Genomic DNA, 17,852 nt, shown 5'->3' with positions numbered 1-17,852 from the left:
GGCAAATTAGCTAAATAACTAAAAACCTGTTCTGATGGGTTTGGGAGCTCAAAGTCCCTGGCCCTTCAAATAGAAAACAAAAAACAAAAAACAATGTCTGTGTGATAAGCTGGCTTTCCTCTTTCCCTAAGTATTTTACTTTGTGAATCGTGAGAGTTGTGGCATGATAGTGGCTGACATTTTCCTAGGGGGCCCGACTGTAATCTGTATTCTGGCTGACGGAAGAACAGCAGGAGGGGAGAGATGAGGCCAGGAAAAGTATAGTTAATAATTATGCATGCAGGTAGTGTGTTAGGAACTCTTTCCAAAGCTGTGATAAAGTACTTCATTCTTTATTTAAACTCTCATAATCACTCTTCTTCTTTATCTAAAGAACCACATTTTTAGAAGAAGCCAAATTCTAAAAAAAAAAAAAAAAAAGTCAGCTTTCAAGTTTGTTTCCCCCCCCTCAACTAAATGTGGGGAAAAGGGAGAGTAGGAGGTTTTTGAAATTACTATAAATGGGGCTTTTAACCTAAAAGTTGATTCCTCAGCAGAACAGTTGAGATAGTTAATTCAAAGAATAAAGCAGAAGAGTGTTTTCTTTTGGAAATTTTAGTGCTACTAAATGCTTTTATCTCAGCTTTATCAGTCTATAAAATATATTCATTAACATGTTGACCCTACACAGGTCGGAATATTTCATAAAAGCAAACATTTTAAGAGGTAATCCTTTGTTCTTGAAACTGTGCCAAAGACTAAATAGTATACACAGAAAATTAAAAGTTATCCTTCTTTCTTGACTTTATTAGCATTGGAGATAAAATAAATAAATAAAATACAGGGAAATCTACAGTCAAATAGATTGAATAGTTTGTAATCAATTTGTTGTAATGCTACATAATGAGTATTATAATGGAGGCATGCACAGAACCGATATGAGAAAACTCCTACAGAGAATGCACCTTGACTCTAGAAGGCCATTCAGAAATTCTGAAAGCAGAAAAGGGAATAAGAGCACATCAGGCAGAGAAATTTGAGAATTGTGACTAGTCTAATATTGGAATTGGGAGTTATGAAGGCAGGAGAGAGCTAGAAGGGTAAGAACCAACAAAATCATTAAGGACCTTTTCTCCGCTAAGGGAGAAGTGTTTTGACTTTATCCCATAGGAATGGAGACCGAACCAAACAGGAGATTTGCATTTTAGAAAAATATGCAAGATAGATTTGAGGAAAGAAATAGTAAGAACTAAAGTAAACAGTGCAGTTGGAGATTCCAGAGGAGAGGTTCAGAGCAGAGATAAAAAGATGGACACGATTTGATTATATACGATGTAAAGTAAAAATAGATGTTAGGGTCGACCCACGGGGTAGGTTCTGAGAGGAAAGGCAGTGGTTTGAGTTCACAGCATGTTGACTCTGAGCGCTGTGCGGGGGCCTGTGCAGCAAATGATTAGAAACGTATCTGGAGCTCAGGAGAGAGGCTGATAGGTCTTATTCGAATATAGATGATGTCATGACTTATAGCCCTGACTATTGTCAATCAGGAAACACATAAAGACTGAGAAGATTGTAGGTGGAAGTGTAACACCAACATTTAAGGAACAAGCAATAGGAACTCCTCCCAGGTAGGTCAGAAGAGTAAGAAAGAATATGAAAAGTAGCACATGGTGTCATGGGAGTTAAGGTGAAATATAGGTGTTAAAGAAGGAAAGATGAATAATAGTATCCAATGCTTCCATGAATAAAAAAATAAATAAATAAAGATGCTGATTTGATTCAGCCAATAGGAGATTGTTAGTGATTTCGGTGAAGGTGTTTACATTGACACATCATAGGAGGGTATGAAAGTTTGATTTTACAGGATTGATATGTTAAACACAGGAGAGAATGTTTATGCATTTAAATGACTTGGATTGCATAAGATGTATATTTAGAAGACAAGGAATCAGTAAAGGTGACAAAAGGAACATATGGAAAACTAGAGCAAAGAGGGAATAATTATTCAGTCATTTCAATATACACATTTACAATATTTTTTTAAATATAACTAGTTTTTCTGTTCTTTTTTTGGATGTAGGCTTTACAAGAGGTCTTTCAACTTAGTTACCCCAGGGAACACCCCTCACTAAATCACAGCTGAGTAAGACATCGGTGAATGATCACTGAGGACCACATACGGTGTACAGGACTCTGCCAGAGACAGCTGGGAACAGAAAGATGGTGACACACATTCCTGACCCCAAGGATTTTATAAACTAACTGGGGAAATTAAACAATGACCAGAATACAAGGTAAGATGAGTGTCACGGGGCTGTACACTCAAACTACCATGACTTACTTTTAATTTGTGCCTTTGGATTATCAGCCTCTGATGTATCCCCTTCCAATTTTCCCAAGAGGTTGAAAATCACAGCACTGAAAATGATTAATAGTAATCATTTATTAATAATAAAAATAATTGATAAAAACAATCATTATAATAATCTAGCCCTTCTTATGGTTCTGGCACTGTTCTGAGTGATTAAGACAAAAAGCCTATTGTGTCAATTTCAGAAGCGATTATTTACATTTGAAAATTAAGGTTTATTGAGATGAACTAAAGGTGTAAGAATTCTTTTTATTCTCACATGCAACTGAGAACATTGCTAGAAAGGGCACTAACGATACTCACTGGAAGGATATTAGGTAAGTTACAAATCTACTACAGGAGACCACGGGGGATCAAGTTCAGAAAATGGGTAGAAACCAAAGCAGGCTGGGTAGCAAGACTCTAGGCTGGGCAATGTCACAGAAATGATTATCTTTTAGGTTGCTAACACTGGAAATTTCCTGCTGCCACTATTGGACCAAAGATGCCATCATGAATGACTTTGTAATTCTATCACTCTTTCAGGATTAAAAGTGCAAGCATGAGTATCAAACGGCCATCTATATGCCAGAAGCTGGGTGAAGCTACTTGATTCCTCTAAATTTTGTGTTGAGACACAGGTCCATATTTCAAAGCTTGACTTGGCCAAAGATTATTTCCTCAAAAAGGCCATTCAGATGATTTAGAGACTAAAACAAACAAAAGAACTTGACAAATGTCTACCTACATCCTTCTTCTGATACCAACACTTATTCCTCCCCAAAGTGGCTCAATTCTAATGTAAGTCTTCTTTATTCAACCAAAAAAAAGTATATATCCAAACCTCTAAGGGAAATAATTCAAAGTCTCATTAGTTACTACATCCTACTTGGAGCCTCGGACCACCATACAATGTCCATTACCCTTTAGTTCTATTATGATATTACACTATTACTATACATAGAAGGACTAAGGGAAATGGGGAGGAAGGAAAAGCCATATTAATTAAACTATGCAAATATATTTATGACGCAATAATGAAAATGATCTTTATTTTTGCGTGCACCGTTGACCCTTGAACAACATGGGGGCTTAGAGGTACTAACTCCCCAACACAGTCAAAAATCCATGTATAAAAAAAATCCATGTATAACTTTCTACTCCCCAAAACAAATTATAATATTATAATAATATTACTTACTATCAACTGGAAACCTTGCTGATAACATAAACGGTTGACAACATAAACAGTTGATTAATATGTATTTTAATGCAATAGGCATTATGTATTGTATTCTTATGATTAAGCTAGAGAAACAAAAATGTTAAGAAAATTAGAGAAAATACATTTGCAGGACTGTTAAAATTCTGGGTATAAGTGGACCCACACAGTTGAAAACCATGTTGTTCAAGGGTCAACTATATTTATGAGGCAGGGTTAGAATGTGGGACTATCTCTTGTACGACCTATCACCTTCAGTCAACACTTCACTACAATAGGAGATTTTACCTGGTAGGTTTACCCGAAATTCATTCCCAAGAGATATGCTCTTGCTTGTGCAGTGTTGCCGTGGTCTTCCGCTAACTTGAGCCCTCCACATAGAGCTCAGATGGCTGGAGCTCTATCCACACTCTCTCATGCTCTATTTCCCCTTGATGGAGACTTATTAAGAAAAGGAAGTTTGGCAATTCACAGCTTAACATGTGGCCAGGCACCCAGAGAATCTAGGCAGCGTGAAATAAAAAGAGGTCACACCACAGGAAGACTTCGGTGAGAACTTGTGGTGCTGCTGCCATAGGAAACTGGTAGCTGCCTCTTCTGGAATGTTGATGCTGCCAGAGAGGGTACCAACCATCTCTGTCTTACACATTTACGTTATTTCCAGGTCTTGGCTCTTGTGAATAATGCCACAAAAAACATGGAGGTGTAGCTATCTCTTTGAGATAATGATTTCTTTTATTTACTAGTTTAAATAAACCTAGAAGTGGAATTTCTGGATCACGTGGTGGTTCTATGATTTTTTGTGGCACCTCCATATCCTCCACTCCTACCGATTTCCATTCTCACCAACGCTGCACAAGGGTTTCCTTTTCCTCACTGGTTGGCAGCACCTGTTATCTCTTATCTTTGTTTTTATAATATTCTATCAGGTACGAGGCACTATCTCATTGTAGTTTATTTGCATTTCCTTGCTGATTAGTGATGTTAAGCACCTCTTCATGTGTTTGTTGGTCATTTGTATGTGTTTCGTTTTGTTTTTGGAAAAATATCTAGTTAGGTCCTTTGCCCATTTTAATCAGATTACATGTATCCCCTGCTTTCCAAAAGTTTGTATTATGCCCCTTGGCTTTTACAAAAGATTTACATTTCATTATTGGTCTGTTTGGATTTTCTGCTTCATGATTCAGTCTTGATAAGTTGTGTGTTCCTAGGAATATATTCATTTCTTCTAGGTTGTCCAATTTGTTGATTATTACCCACAATACTGTTTTTAGCCTTTGTATTTCTGTCCTGTCAATTGTAATGTCTATTTGTAACTTTATTGGAGACCTTTCTATTTTGTTCTCAGTAAGCCTAGTTAAAGATTTGTCAATTTTGCCTTCTCAAAGAATCAACTCTTCTAGTTTCATTCATATTTCCTATTGCTTTCCTATTCTCTATTTCATTTATTTTGCTCTAATCTCTGTTAGTTCCTTTCTTCAGCTAACTTTGGGCTTCGTTCATTCTTATTTTTCTAGTTCTTTGATATATATTGTTTGAGATCTTTTTTTTTCTTAAAGTAGGGATATATAGCTATAACCTTTCCTCTTAGAGCAGCTTTGGTTTGTTATAGTTTGATGTACTATATTTTCATTTTCAGTTGTCTCAGGATCTTTTTCTGATTTTCCTTTTCATTTCCTTTTTGACCCATTGGTTCTTCAGGTTTTCCATGTTTTGTGAATTTTATTCATTTTTTACTCCAATTTTACTCCTGTTACTGATTTCTAATTTCATGCCATTGTGTTTGGAAAAGATACATGATATGGTTTCTGTCTTCTTGAATTTTTGAGACATGCATTGTGGCCTTTCATATGACCTATCCTGGGCAATGTTCTGTGTGCACCAGAAAAGAATGTGTATTCAGCTGCTGTTCAATGGAATGTTCTGTATAAGTAGGCTAGGCCTATTCATCTGTAGTGTTGTTCAAATCTGCTGTTCCTTTATTGATTTTCTGTCTGGTGATTTTCCCATTGTTGTGAATTCAGTATTAAAGTCCTCAACTATTATTGTTATTCATTTATTCTTTCAGTTCTGTTAGTATTTACTTTACAAATTTAGATGCTCCAATGTTAGGTGCATAAATATTTACAACCATGATATCTTCTTGATGGATTCGCCCTTTTATTGTTATATGACAACACAGTTGTCTCTTGTGACCAATTTTAGCCTATCTACACTGCTCTCTCTGATTACCATTTGTTTGCAATGTCTTTTCCCAACTATTCACTTTGAGCCTATGTGTATTCTCAAGGCTAAAGGGAATCTCTTATAGGCAGTAATATCATTGTATATTGTTTTAAATTCATTCAGGTATTCTATTTCTTGATTACAGAATTTAATACATATATATTTAAAGTAATTATGGATAGGTAAGGCCTTGCTATTGCCATTTTGTTAATTATTTATTTACTGTTTTGCAGTTCCTTACTTCCCTTCTTTCTGTCTTCCTTGTTGACTTCTTGGGGTGGTATACTTTGATCCCTTTATCTTAACCTTTTTTATATCTACTACAGTTTTTTCCTTTGTGATTACCATGAGATTTTCATAAAACATCCTTATTATTTCCTATTTTAAGCTGATAACAACCTATCTTTAATAGCATACAGAACTCTACACTTTTACTTCTCTTTCCACTCACATTTTAGGTTATTGATATTATAATTTATATCTCTTTTATATTGTATATATAATAATGTTACTGTAGTTAATAATAGTCAAAATAATATAATACTCAAGTAATAAGCAGAAAAATTATCTGAGAAACTTTTTAGTCTCTCTAAGCTTCTCTTTATGTGATTACATGAATGAATGTATATATGCAATAAGGCCTCATTTCTCCTAATGTTATCCTGTCCATCTCCCATTTCTACCCCCCACCCCCAACAAATGACTTTGGATCAGGCTTGATAGCAATTCTAAGACTCACTCCTGCTGACAGACTAATATGCAACTTTAGGAAACATTTTCTTCAAAATACAATGCAAAGTTATCAAAAAGACAACGGGTAAATCTCAAGAGAATGAGTCATTTCTCCTAAGTTCATGAATCTCCACTGCCTTTGTACATAAATATCATTACCATGAACTGAGTGCTTTATTGTGACACAGTAATGTTTTACATATATAAATGCTTTACATATATTATTTCACTCATGAATAAGGAAACTGAAATTCCTATTGGGCTTCAATAACTTTCTCTGAGTCAAAAAAATAATAAATTGACAAAGAATTTAAACCCTACTCTTTTTGGTTCTAAAACCTATGCTCTTAATCATTACACTCTATAAAAAAAAATCATTACACTCTATAATCATATAATCTGAACTAGTAGATTGAACATCGAAGACAAAATACAAATTTACTCTTGGTTCAAAACAGAACAAAAAAACACATTGATAATGAACTTCTTTCAGTGTTCTAAGATGAGATGCTGCTGCTGCTGCTGCAATCCCTAGATACTGCTTCAAGCCTATAGTGGTCATTGCTTCTCCCAAGGAAACTAGGAAGAAATGAAAAGAAAGCTTTTCTTCAATCAGTATGTCACTATTCAAATAAAGGGCTCAAAAGATGTCATCTCTTTGGCTCTAATACCCTTGTGTCCCATCGCCCCCTTTTAGTAACCTGCTCTTATTTCTTCCTATTAACTTTGGCTTCAGTATAGCACTTTCTTTATTAAGCAAATTCTGTCCTGGTATTTTTATATTGATTTTAATGGTGATTTATTTAGAAATATGTATTATTAGCGTGTGTAAACAAATTTAATCTGCAACGACACCTTAGAGTGGCTTTAAGGAAGTGGCATAAGGAGATTATAATTAGTTTTTTATTTCAGAAATGTGCTGTGCTTAAGATCTGTATAATGTTAGGGACGCCTGGGTGGCTCAGTGGTTGAGCTTCTGCCTTTGGCTCTTGGCATGATCCCTGAGTCCAGGGATGCAGTTCTACATTGGGCTCCCCGCAAGGGAGCCTGCTTCTCCCTCTGCCTATGTCTCTGCCTCTCTCTCTCTCTCTCTCTCTCTGTGTCTCCCATGAATAATTTTTTTTTAAAAAGATATGTATGTTATTACAAGAGAAGACCTAGTATCCTTGCATGTATAAGGTCTAAAACATTGCAAGCTCAATTACTTATACCAGGGATTGGTAAACTATGGTCCATGGGTCAAATCTGGCCAGCCTCCTGTTTTTGCAAATAGTTTTATTGCAACACAGTCACAGTTTGTTTATATCTTATCTATGGCTCTCTTGTGTGACAACAGTACTGAGTGAGTAGTTGCAACACAAAACCTAACATTTTACTAACTGTTACTTAGTGAAAGTTTGCCAACCCCTGGGATAAACTAGCAGTAGACCTGAATTTCCATATTTTCATTCTCAATGTTACTTTCCTCACTATCCAGGAAAGCCAACAGTTCTTATGTTGGAATTTTGTAATGGAATTTTGTAAATTTTTTTTTTTACTTTGGGTACCAAGTTCCCTGTTGGTTAAATCACTACTAATTGCTGACCTGATATAGTTGATTGGGTTACAATGCCCTTGACATAAATGAATTTTCCTTTGGATCAAGTACAGAACAAAGCAGGTATTCTTAATCACAGTAGAAACAGTGATTCAGGAACCCATGCTTTTTCATCTTGTGGCTCAGCCATTTTCAGCATATCTTTTTCAAGGTGGCAAAAGAAGAGAAAAATCTTAGAGGATAGTGCCTGGAACGTATCTGAAGAGTTGGTAATCACTTTTACTCAGATTTCATTGGTCAAAATTTAGTCCTATGCCCCAATCAACTGTGTAAGGGAGGCTGGAAAATATAGACTCATTGTGTCCTGGAGAAAGAGGAAATAGGTTTGGTGAAGAGCCAACCAGTTTCTGACACAGAGACCTTCAACATATAGAATTCATAGGGCTTCATATTTAATAAGATGTCGTGGGGTAAAAGGAAGAAATAAAAAATATCTTCTAAACTTTTAATATGGAAAAACATTTAGATGGTTATAAATCTATGAGAGTTTGGAAATAGGAGAAACAAGATTGAGGAGGGAGGAAATAGTGAACAAAACCGTGAATTCCATTTTAACATATGATTTTTAAAATATTTTAGGACTTCAAGGTCTAGCACACATTTGGAAATACAGGAGACATATTCAGTCTAAAGAGACAGTAAGTGGTAGTAAGGTCATTAGATCAATGTGGGACAGAACTTAAATAGAAAAAGAAAGTTATAAACAAAAAAGCATTGTGTGTGATATAATATCTGCCTTAGTGCTGTTTTCTCGGTTAAGTCTCATAATAATACTATATGACATGTATTATTCTTCTCATTAAATCCTCCAAAAATATATATTATTTCCAAATACAGAATGGAAAAATGAAGTAGCATAGAGATTATCTAACTTGTTATAGGAACCTTTATCTGTCATGCTTTTTAGCACCTCACAGTATCTCCCTTTGCTCTTTTTGAAGAATAATTAGAAATACCAATATGACTCACTCAGCTATCAGAGCTGATGCCATGGAATTAAATAGACAGCTATTATTTTACCAAAATTAGGAAAACGCTATAAGCATTCTTTTAGCGATCCAGCATAGAAGCACAACTGAATAATTGCTATTGTAAAATACTTACTTTTTGAAAATTTGCCACAGACAAATAATCATAGAATTTTAAAAACACTTAAAAACTAGCCCATATATAACTTATGAGTATTAAAGATTTTGAATGGCATTAGTTACACTGTATCAAGTGAGCATGTCATAATCATAGGCATTTATTTCTCTAGATAAATGAAAAGACTACTGAAAATAAACTTACACTTTACAAAGGAATTTTATATCTTTTTTATCTCTATTTTCCTAATTTTAAACTATGAATATGTATTAAAGAGAAAAAATCAATATATATACTATTTCTGTATACTTTATAATAACAATTATACAATTGTGTGTCTTCTTTCTGTCTCTCCTCTCTTCCCTCAAATGTATGCAAAAAGCAAATACATCAATAGTAAATATATGAAAATCTAACAATCTCCAAGGAAGTCAAAAGGAATATTTAATTTCTCTTTTATATTTCACATTTTCTGAATTCTTACAAGAATATGAATCACTGATATAATGTTAAAACTCTTATTTTGAAATAAGAAATTCAGAAATTGTTTTAACAAAATAAACAGAAATATAATTAAATACATGAAAGTAGGCAATGAAACTAATCAAAGTACACAGTGTCTTAATAAAAGTCAGCAGCTGGGGCAGATATTACTACACTAAGATTGCCAGAGAAACTGAAAATTGCTTTAGGATTGCCATCCTTGGGATATTAAACAATATAAATAATGCCTTTGCATTATTTCCTGCAATAAATGAAATAAGTTTTAATTGTTCTTTGGACATCTGGATATATAAGGAACCTTTGGGGGTGCCAAGTTAACTTGATTTACGTTATGAACAACAAAAGAAACACTTTAATTATTCTCTATATTTCAGAAGCTTTATATACAAATCCATCCAGTTACATGGGGTATTTCTTCTTTCATAGTATTATTTCAAAGTCCTTTAACTAAGCATATTAGCCATAATTCAAAATGACCACGGATGTAACGTGGCATTGGTTCATTTTGTCACTCTTCAGGGAACTTGAAAGACTAACTTTTTCATAATTGCAACTTTTGTTTTAGCATCTTGAAATTGTTCACAAGCTTTTTGAAAGGCGATCATGTCAGTAACAAATTTTTCTTCACAGTGTTTTTTATATGTTTCTTGAGCCCTAAAAAGAAAAAAAGGAAAGTAATAGGGTGAGATACTTTTAAAATGACTAAAAGTGGAACAATTACTCAGATAGTTTTAACAATTACCATTAGTTAAATAGATGCTTTTAAAACAGACATACAATTGAGAAAAAATTAGAATTCCACCTATGGCAAAAATTTTATTATATCAATAATGTCCATAATATTTTCAATGATATTCCAATTGGGCTAATACTTCTAAGATTTCTATTGGCTGTAACAGAATTCTCATAAACCCTGCTTGAGAGTCCCAAAGAGGCCTCAAAGCCAGGCTATGCTAAAATGTTTCAGAATTTTGGGGGACCCTTGGGTGGCTCAGTTGGTTAGGTGCCTGCCATTGACTCAGCTCATGATCCCAGAGGGCCTAGAATCCAGCCCTGCACTGGGTCTCCCTGTTCAGCAGGGAGCCTGCTTCTCTCTCTCTGTTCCTCCTCCAGCTTGTTTTCTCTCTCCCTTTCTTTTAAATAAATAAAATCTTAAAAAAAAAAAAAAAAAAAAGATTTGCAGAACTTAAGTCTCACAAAATTCAAGTTTCTTCTAGGATTCTGTTACGGATTGAACTGTGTGCCTACCTCCAACCCCCAAGTTCATGTTGAAGTCTTAAACTCCAGTATCTTAGAATGTTACTATATTTGGAGATAGGGTCTTTCAGAGGTAATTAAGCTTCAATGATATTGTACAGATGGGCCCTAATCCATTGTTAGTGGTGTCCTTATAAGAAGATGAAGAGATACTAAGGATATGAACACACAGAATAAAGGCCGTGTGAGGACAGAGTGAGAAGGCAGCAAGGGAAAACCCCAAACCTGAGAAGCCAAATCTGACTTACCTTGATCTTGGACTTCTAGCCTCCAAAATCAGAAGAAAATAAATTTATGTTGTTTAAACCACCCAATCTGTGGTATTGTGTTATGGACCCCCCACACACCAAATGAACTTTAAATTAGAGAAAGGTGAACCAGGTTACCCTGTCAAATCTAGAAAATGTCATGGGCCTTATAAGACTTCAATCATTATTCATCTGCATTCATTTAACAGGTATGTATTAAAATGCCCTAGATGCTGGAACCATAAAGATAATTATGGCAAAACTATGAGAGGCTTATAGAAAGTAAAGAAAAATAATGAATATATAAATAAAATATTATAGTGCCATAATGAAAACACTATCTAACAACATGAGAAGGGCATAATAAAAAAAAGTTAGTAAATAACACCTGAAGAAGAGGGTAAGGAAAGACAAGAAAGGTTTCAGATTTGAAATAATCCTTGCACTTAGTCTTGAAAGATACATATTTTTCAGGCAGAAAGTGGAGGGGAAGAACATTTTGTTTATGTATGTTTGTTTAAATCGCATGAACAGCTAAAATAAAGGCAAAAGGCAAAGATGACAGCATGGCTTGGCATGCTCTGAAAAGTGACAACACCCTAATTTCTGGGACAGTAGAACAGATAACCCTGGAGAAACAGACTGACAGCAGAGCACAGAACCCCTGATTTATATTCACATATACTCAGAAATCTGGACTTGAGGAACAGAAGAAAGGCCAAAATCTTAGAAGTCTGCAATTTATTAACTATGTGATTTTGGACAAGTTATTTCAGCTCTTTTTACATCATTTTCTTCATTTTTAATAGGGAGATAATCCAACTCCTGGGGTTTAGTAAAAGATTAAATGAGTTAATACATTTAAAATCCTTAGAATAATGCCTGACATTTAATAATTCTGCTTATTGGATGAATAATAGTGGTATTCATCAGGATAGAAAATAGAGGAAGAGCATCCAGATGAAGGGAAATACTGTAAATCTTTTTAAGTAATATTGTTTTTAAGGAGCCTGGCTGTCCATGTGGTAATGCCCAGGGAGTTGACTAAAGAGAAGCAATGGCTTATGGTTAAGAGAAAAGGTAGTAAAGCCATTCTGCCTAGGGATGAGATGCAGATCTGCGACTTACTGGTTGGGACGATCAACTTGTGATTTGGGACAAGTTATTTAAACTCTGTCTAAATTATTTTCTTCATCTTTAAAAAGGGACAATCTAACTCATAGGGTTTAGTGAGGACTAATGAGCTCATATATTTAAAATCCTTAGAGGAATGCTGGGCGTTTAATGGTCACTCCATGAAAATTAGCTATAACTATTTTGAGTCTGAATCTCTGGAGAGTAGCCATGTCTGGACATGTAGCAAAACAGAAATCATGGCAAAAGGGACTTTGCACATGTAATTAATAATATTAATTAAGTCTAAGTACTAACTAATAGTATTAATTAAGTCTATACATTCCTAAGAAATGTATGAAAATAGTCCTATAGATAACAATTATAAACTGTGGACAAAATGTAAAACAAAAACAAAAACCACATAACAAGAAACCAAACTATTAAAAAGTTTGGGGAGTGAGAAACAATTATCTATTATATAGACTAGGATCAAACAATTGGAAAACAAAATTAAGAAAAAATTCTATTTACAATAGCAATAAAAAAACAAAAACAAAGATGTAAGTTTAACAAAAGCTATACAAGGCTTATGAATGAAAATAATAAAATATTGCTGAAAAATTAAAGAAGATTTAAATATAGAAAGCTCTACCATTTCATGGACTGGGGGACAATATCAACAAGATTTCAATTCTTCTCAAACTCACCTATATAGTCAATGCAATTCCAAATAATGTGCCAAGAGTATTTTTGGTAGAAATTAACATTTAAATTTGTTTTAAACATATAGATTAAATTTAGATTGATTTATTTTAAATGTATTAAATTTAGGTATTTTGAATTTATTAACATTTGAATTCTATGGCAATGCAAAGGTCCTACGCTAACCAAAGCAATCCTGGGGAAAGAAGAACAAAGTTAGAGTTTGTGTTTTCCTTTTACTGTGTAACACATTACCGTAAATTGGCTTACAACAACAACCACTTTATTATCTCATAGTTTTCATGGATCAAGAGTCTAGTCACATTACGGATCAGCTGGGTTACCTCTTTGGTTCTCACAAGGATGAAATCAAGGTGTCAGCCAAGGCTGTGGTTCCTTTTTTATCTATTTTTTTAAGTATTTATTTACTCACTTTAGAGAGAAAGAGAGAGAATGCAGAGGGAGGAGCAGAAAGAAACTTTAGTGGGCTCCTCAGTGAGCTGGGAGCCTAATGCGGGGTTCAATCTCGGGACCTAGAAATCATGACCTGACCCAAAACCAAGAATTGGTCACTCAATGCACTGTGCCACCCAATGGCCCCAGGGCTGTGATTCTCACCTGGGACACGAGGTCCTCTTTCCCAGATTGTTGGTTGTTGTCAGAATTCATCTCATTCTCACTCTTTCCACATAGCCCCCTCCATCCTCAAGTCAACAACGTCATATCAAATCCTCCTCCTACTCTGAATCTCTCTGACTTTTTCTGTAGCTGCATATACAGGCTCCTGTGATGCATTGGGCCCATCTGATAATCCAGGATAATTTCTCTATTTTAAGATGAATGAAGTAGTACCCTTAATTACATGTGCAGAGTTCTGTTACCACGTATGTACTTTTGTGGGTAGGAGGAAAAAGAGTAAGCAACTAAGGAAGCAGCTAAAATTGAAGGCCGCACAATCATAAAATTACAAATTAGTAATCTCTTTTAGCCATTTTAACTTGAGTGCAAGACATAAAGATAGCTGGGTTATTCCAAGGTGAGAGAACACACTAGAAATGAAAAGAAGCCTGTAAGGAAGTTTATTTGAGGGCTGAGTATCACAATACAGTTGAATAATTCATGTGGGGAAAATAAAAGAAGAAAATAATTGAAAAGATAGAAGATTTTATCCATAAGTAAGTATACAAGGATTTAAGACTTAAGAGGTAGGGCAGTTCCAAGTGACGAGGAGGCTTTTACATGTCTATGAGAATGAGTTTAAAGGTTGTGGAGATCCAAAAATACTAGGCAGTCGGAACGGCTGTTCTTACGAATTTGGAGGTTCACTGTGATTATAGCTGAAGTTGGATGGAGAAAAGCTTTATAAATCAGAATATAAACACCACAGTGAATGAAGAGAGTAGTCTAGGAGGTAAACTGATGACCAAACTACCGGCAAGTAGAAAGTGAGGTAATTAGATAATGTACTTTATGTACCGGATCATCCAGGCTAATTGATACTCACTCTACTGCAAAATGGACACCCTGCCCTCTGCCCTGAGAAGTTCCATCACTTTTTCAGAGTATAAACAAGATACATTTTGGAAAATTCATGACTGGTTTTTACCTGATATATAATTTTTTTTTCACTTCAAAGTCTCTTTTTTATTCAATCGTTAATACCCTTGTGGGTGGTTTATCTACTTCCTAAACTAGAGCTTTATGGTTCCCCTTTCTTTTATTACTCTTCCTCATTCCACATTAGGATCAGGAACTACATTCTCATTAACGACTTCACCAGCTATTGAGATTCAGCAGAATGCTTCTAGGTCAAGTGTTTGATACATTAATGAAGAATCAACAGGGAGAGAAAGAACTGAAAAACTGCTGAGGTCTCTAGACAGACTTTACTTTTTTGACTCACAGCTCTTTTCTGCATGTTGATACAAAATCTTTATTTGAGATCATTTATAATAAAACTCAGTAATGCCTTTTAGGACATATTACCTACATAGCCAGAACATTGCTTTATTCCTGTGTGTTTTCAAGGATATGGATAATATCTTTGCAGCAGCTTGCAAGAGAAGATAATTCGGTTAAGATACATTAGGAAGCTCATTTGACTCTGTATCCTCTACAAATTAATGATGGCCAGACATTCAATTTGCTGTGATAAAACTAAGCTGATGGAATTTCTCTAACATTGATTTGCACTAGATTTGTATTTTGATATATTAGACTAGCTTTCCTTCTCTTTTTCAAAATATATTTTTATTAAATTATAGAAAAATTATTTCCAAAAATCACACACCCACATATACACACAGAGTATACATTAAGGAAAATGTTTTTCAATTTTGGAGGAGAAAAATATAAAATATTTTTCATACCTAGAAAGATATTATATAAAGAGCCTCATTACTAGTTTAAAAATTGCTTGTTAACTAGGAAAAGGTAAATGCTTTCTTTTTATTATTTTATACTCTCTTCTAATCAAAGCTATTTTTTCATTATAGCTTTTAAAAATGTAAATGATTTATTTATTTTGTAACTCAAAATTGTATTTTTTAATCCCTTTCACCTATTTCACCTCTCACCTTACCCAGTTCCCCTCTGGCAATACAGAGATGAAAAGTACAGCATCAGGAGTATCGTTAATACTATTGTAATAGTGTTGTATCGTGACAAATAGTAACTACACTTAAGGTGGTGAGCACTGGTGATGTACAGAACTGTCAAATCATTATGTTGTATACCTGAAACTAATAAAATATTATATGTAAACTATACTTCAACAATAATTTTTTTAGGGATGCCTGGGTGGCTCAGCGGTTGAGCGTCTGCCTTTGGCTCAGGGCATGATCCCAGGATCCGGGATCGAGTCCCACATCAGGCTCCCTGCATGGAGCCTGCTTCTCCTTCTGCCTGTGTCTCTGCCTCTCTCTCTGTGTCTCTCATGAATAAATAAATAAAATCTTAAAAAAAAACCAATACTTTTTTTAAATGTAGATGAAAAAGGCAGCAATATGGACCTCTAAGTATTTCTGCACAAGCCTTGAACACATGTATTTACATTGTTTAGATGGTCAAAATGTCATCAGGATAAAGCTGTGACTGATAAGCTTCAATATAATATCAGAAAACTTTGTGTGAAAGACTTTGAAAGAGTAAGAAGCAATTACTGGGAATCTTGCCTAGTGCACCCTTCAGAGTTATCTGTGTCTTTTAATCTCTTTGATCTATTCTACAACTCCAGAAGTTGAAGAAAACTATGAGCAATACAAATGATTCTTGTCTACAAGACTGTAAGTAAATTTTGTCCAATGGAATTGTAACTGATTATTATTGGTGGATAATGACTACATTTATTCTGGCATTCCTGATTGTCTTTATATGTACATGCTCTTAGAATTGTCATTTGAACCGGTTGCAACATCTTACTGGTTCCTTAATGAATTAAATAAACCCTTTGATGTGTTCATTTATGTTTGTATGAGTTATGGTTTAATGTTCTAAAACATATTCTTTGTAAAGAAGTTGTAGTTTATATTCAATGGCATATTATTTAGACATAAAGAGAAGGAAATCTCACTATTTGCAACAACATGGATGGACCTTGAGGCCGCTATATCTAAACAAACCAAGCTCACCGATACAGAGAACAGGTTGGTGTTTGCCTGAAGTAGGGGGTAAGGAGTAAATAAAATGGGTTAGGAAGGTCAAAAGGTACAAAGTTCCAGTTACAGAATAAGAAAGTCATATGATGTAATATATAGCATGGTTACTAGAGTTAATAGCATTGTACTGCATATTAAAATTTGCTGAAAGAGCAAAAATTCTCATCACAAGGAAAACAATTGTAATTATGCTTGGTGACAAATGTTAACCAGACTTACTGTAATCATTTTGTTATCTATACACTATTAAAACATTATGTTGTATACCCGAAACTAATATAATGTTATATGTCAATTATACTCTCCATTAAAAAATCCTTTGACAACTAATAGAGTTTAAATTAAATATAGTTTAATATATTTTAAGTCAATACTAATTTTCAGAGCCTTTGCACTTTTAGTCTAAGATTTAAAAATCATCATGAAACAATTTTTAAAAATGTTGCATTTGTTTGAGATAGCTTGGTCCCAAGTGTATTCTGAGGATTAGTGTTCTTAGATGTTTCTTGAAATGAAATTTCTGTGGTAAGATGCATGTTTAAAGAATGTTTTATTTTTTTAGTAAGATTCCTAATGGTCTTTGCCATGTGACTGTCTACTGAGATTTATAGTTCCTTTCTAAGCCTACTTAGTGTTTCTTAAGCAATTGTACTTTCAACTATTCTTTATAAATCTCCACTATGAGTAAAGCAATAGTCATGACCCCCTTCCTCTCCTATGTTACCTATTCTGAACTCTCCAGTTTTGCTCACCCATTCTGCCAATAATGATTTACCGTCAGCCCTCTGTTTTTCCAAATTCAAAATGACAACTATAATTTTCCTATTTCTGTTTTTTGTGATAATTCAAATATATGCTTATATTTGCCACTGGACTGTGAGTTCTTAGAGGATCAAGAATATGTTATTAATTTTTGTATGGGGATGTTGAGGAGAATTGAAATGAATTAACACTTTGATGTTTAATTATGCCTTCTCTTTGAAGGTGTCCTAGATTGCTCTCATCTATTCATTACCCACCATTTAAGTGGATATTTTAATTTTGTCCCTTGATAGTTCTTGCATTATGTTTGTATTATTATGTAACTCTGGTGGCCTTATTGCCTGATGACTTATCTCCCACCTAGATTTTCAGTTTCTTGAGGCCAAATAATCTTTATGTCCCTGTATCATCTGAC

The 17,852-nt window shown here is 34.4% G+C and overlaps 1 protein-coding gene across 3 annotated transcripts in view; it reads right to left on the bottom strand.

Moving 5' to 3' along the window:
* Positions 1-10,044: 10,044 nt before the first annotated feature.
* The window catches only part of LRRIQ3 (leucine rich repeats and IQ motif containing 3), a 173,781-nt gene continuing 165,973 nt past the window's right edge, over positions 10,045-17,852 (bottom strand). For all 3 annotated transcript variants that reach the window (XM_025417980.3, XM_049111795.1, XM_025417982.3), the window contains one exon: positions 10,045-10,350. In XM_025417980.3, the coding sequence (XP_025273765.1) occupies positions 10,212-10,350 (139 nt within the window). In that variant the 3' untranslated portion in view covers positions 10,045-10,211. The remainder of the gene's footprint in view (positions 10,351-17,852) is intronic.

Source organism: Canis lupus, chromosome 6 (genome assembly GCF_003254725.2).
Source record: "Canis lupus dingo isolate Sandy chromosome 6, ASM325472v2, whole genome shotgun sequence".
Classification (NCBI taxonomy): Eukaryota; Metazoa; Chordata; class Mammalia; order Carnivora; family Canidae; genus Canis; species Canis lupus.
The sequence above is the reverse complement of the archived record's forward strand: the minus strand, read 5'-3'. Positions and strand labels throughout refer to the sequence as shown.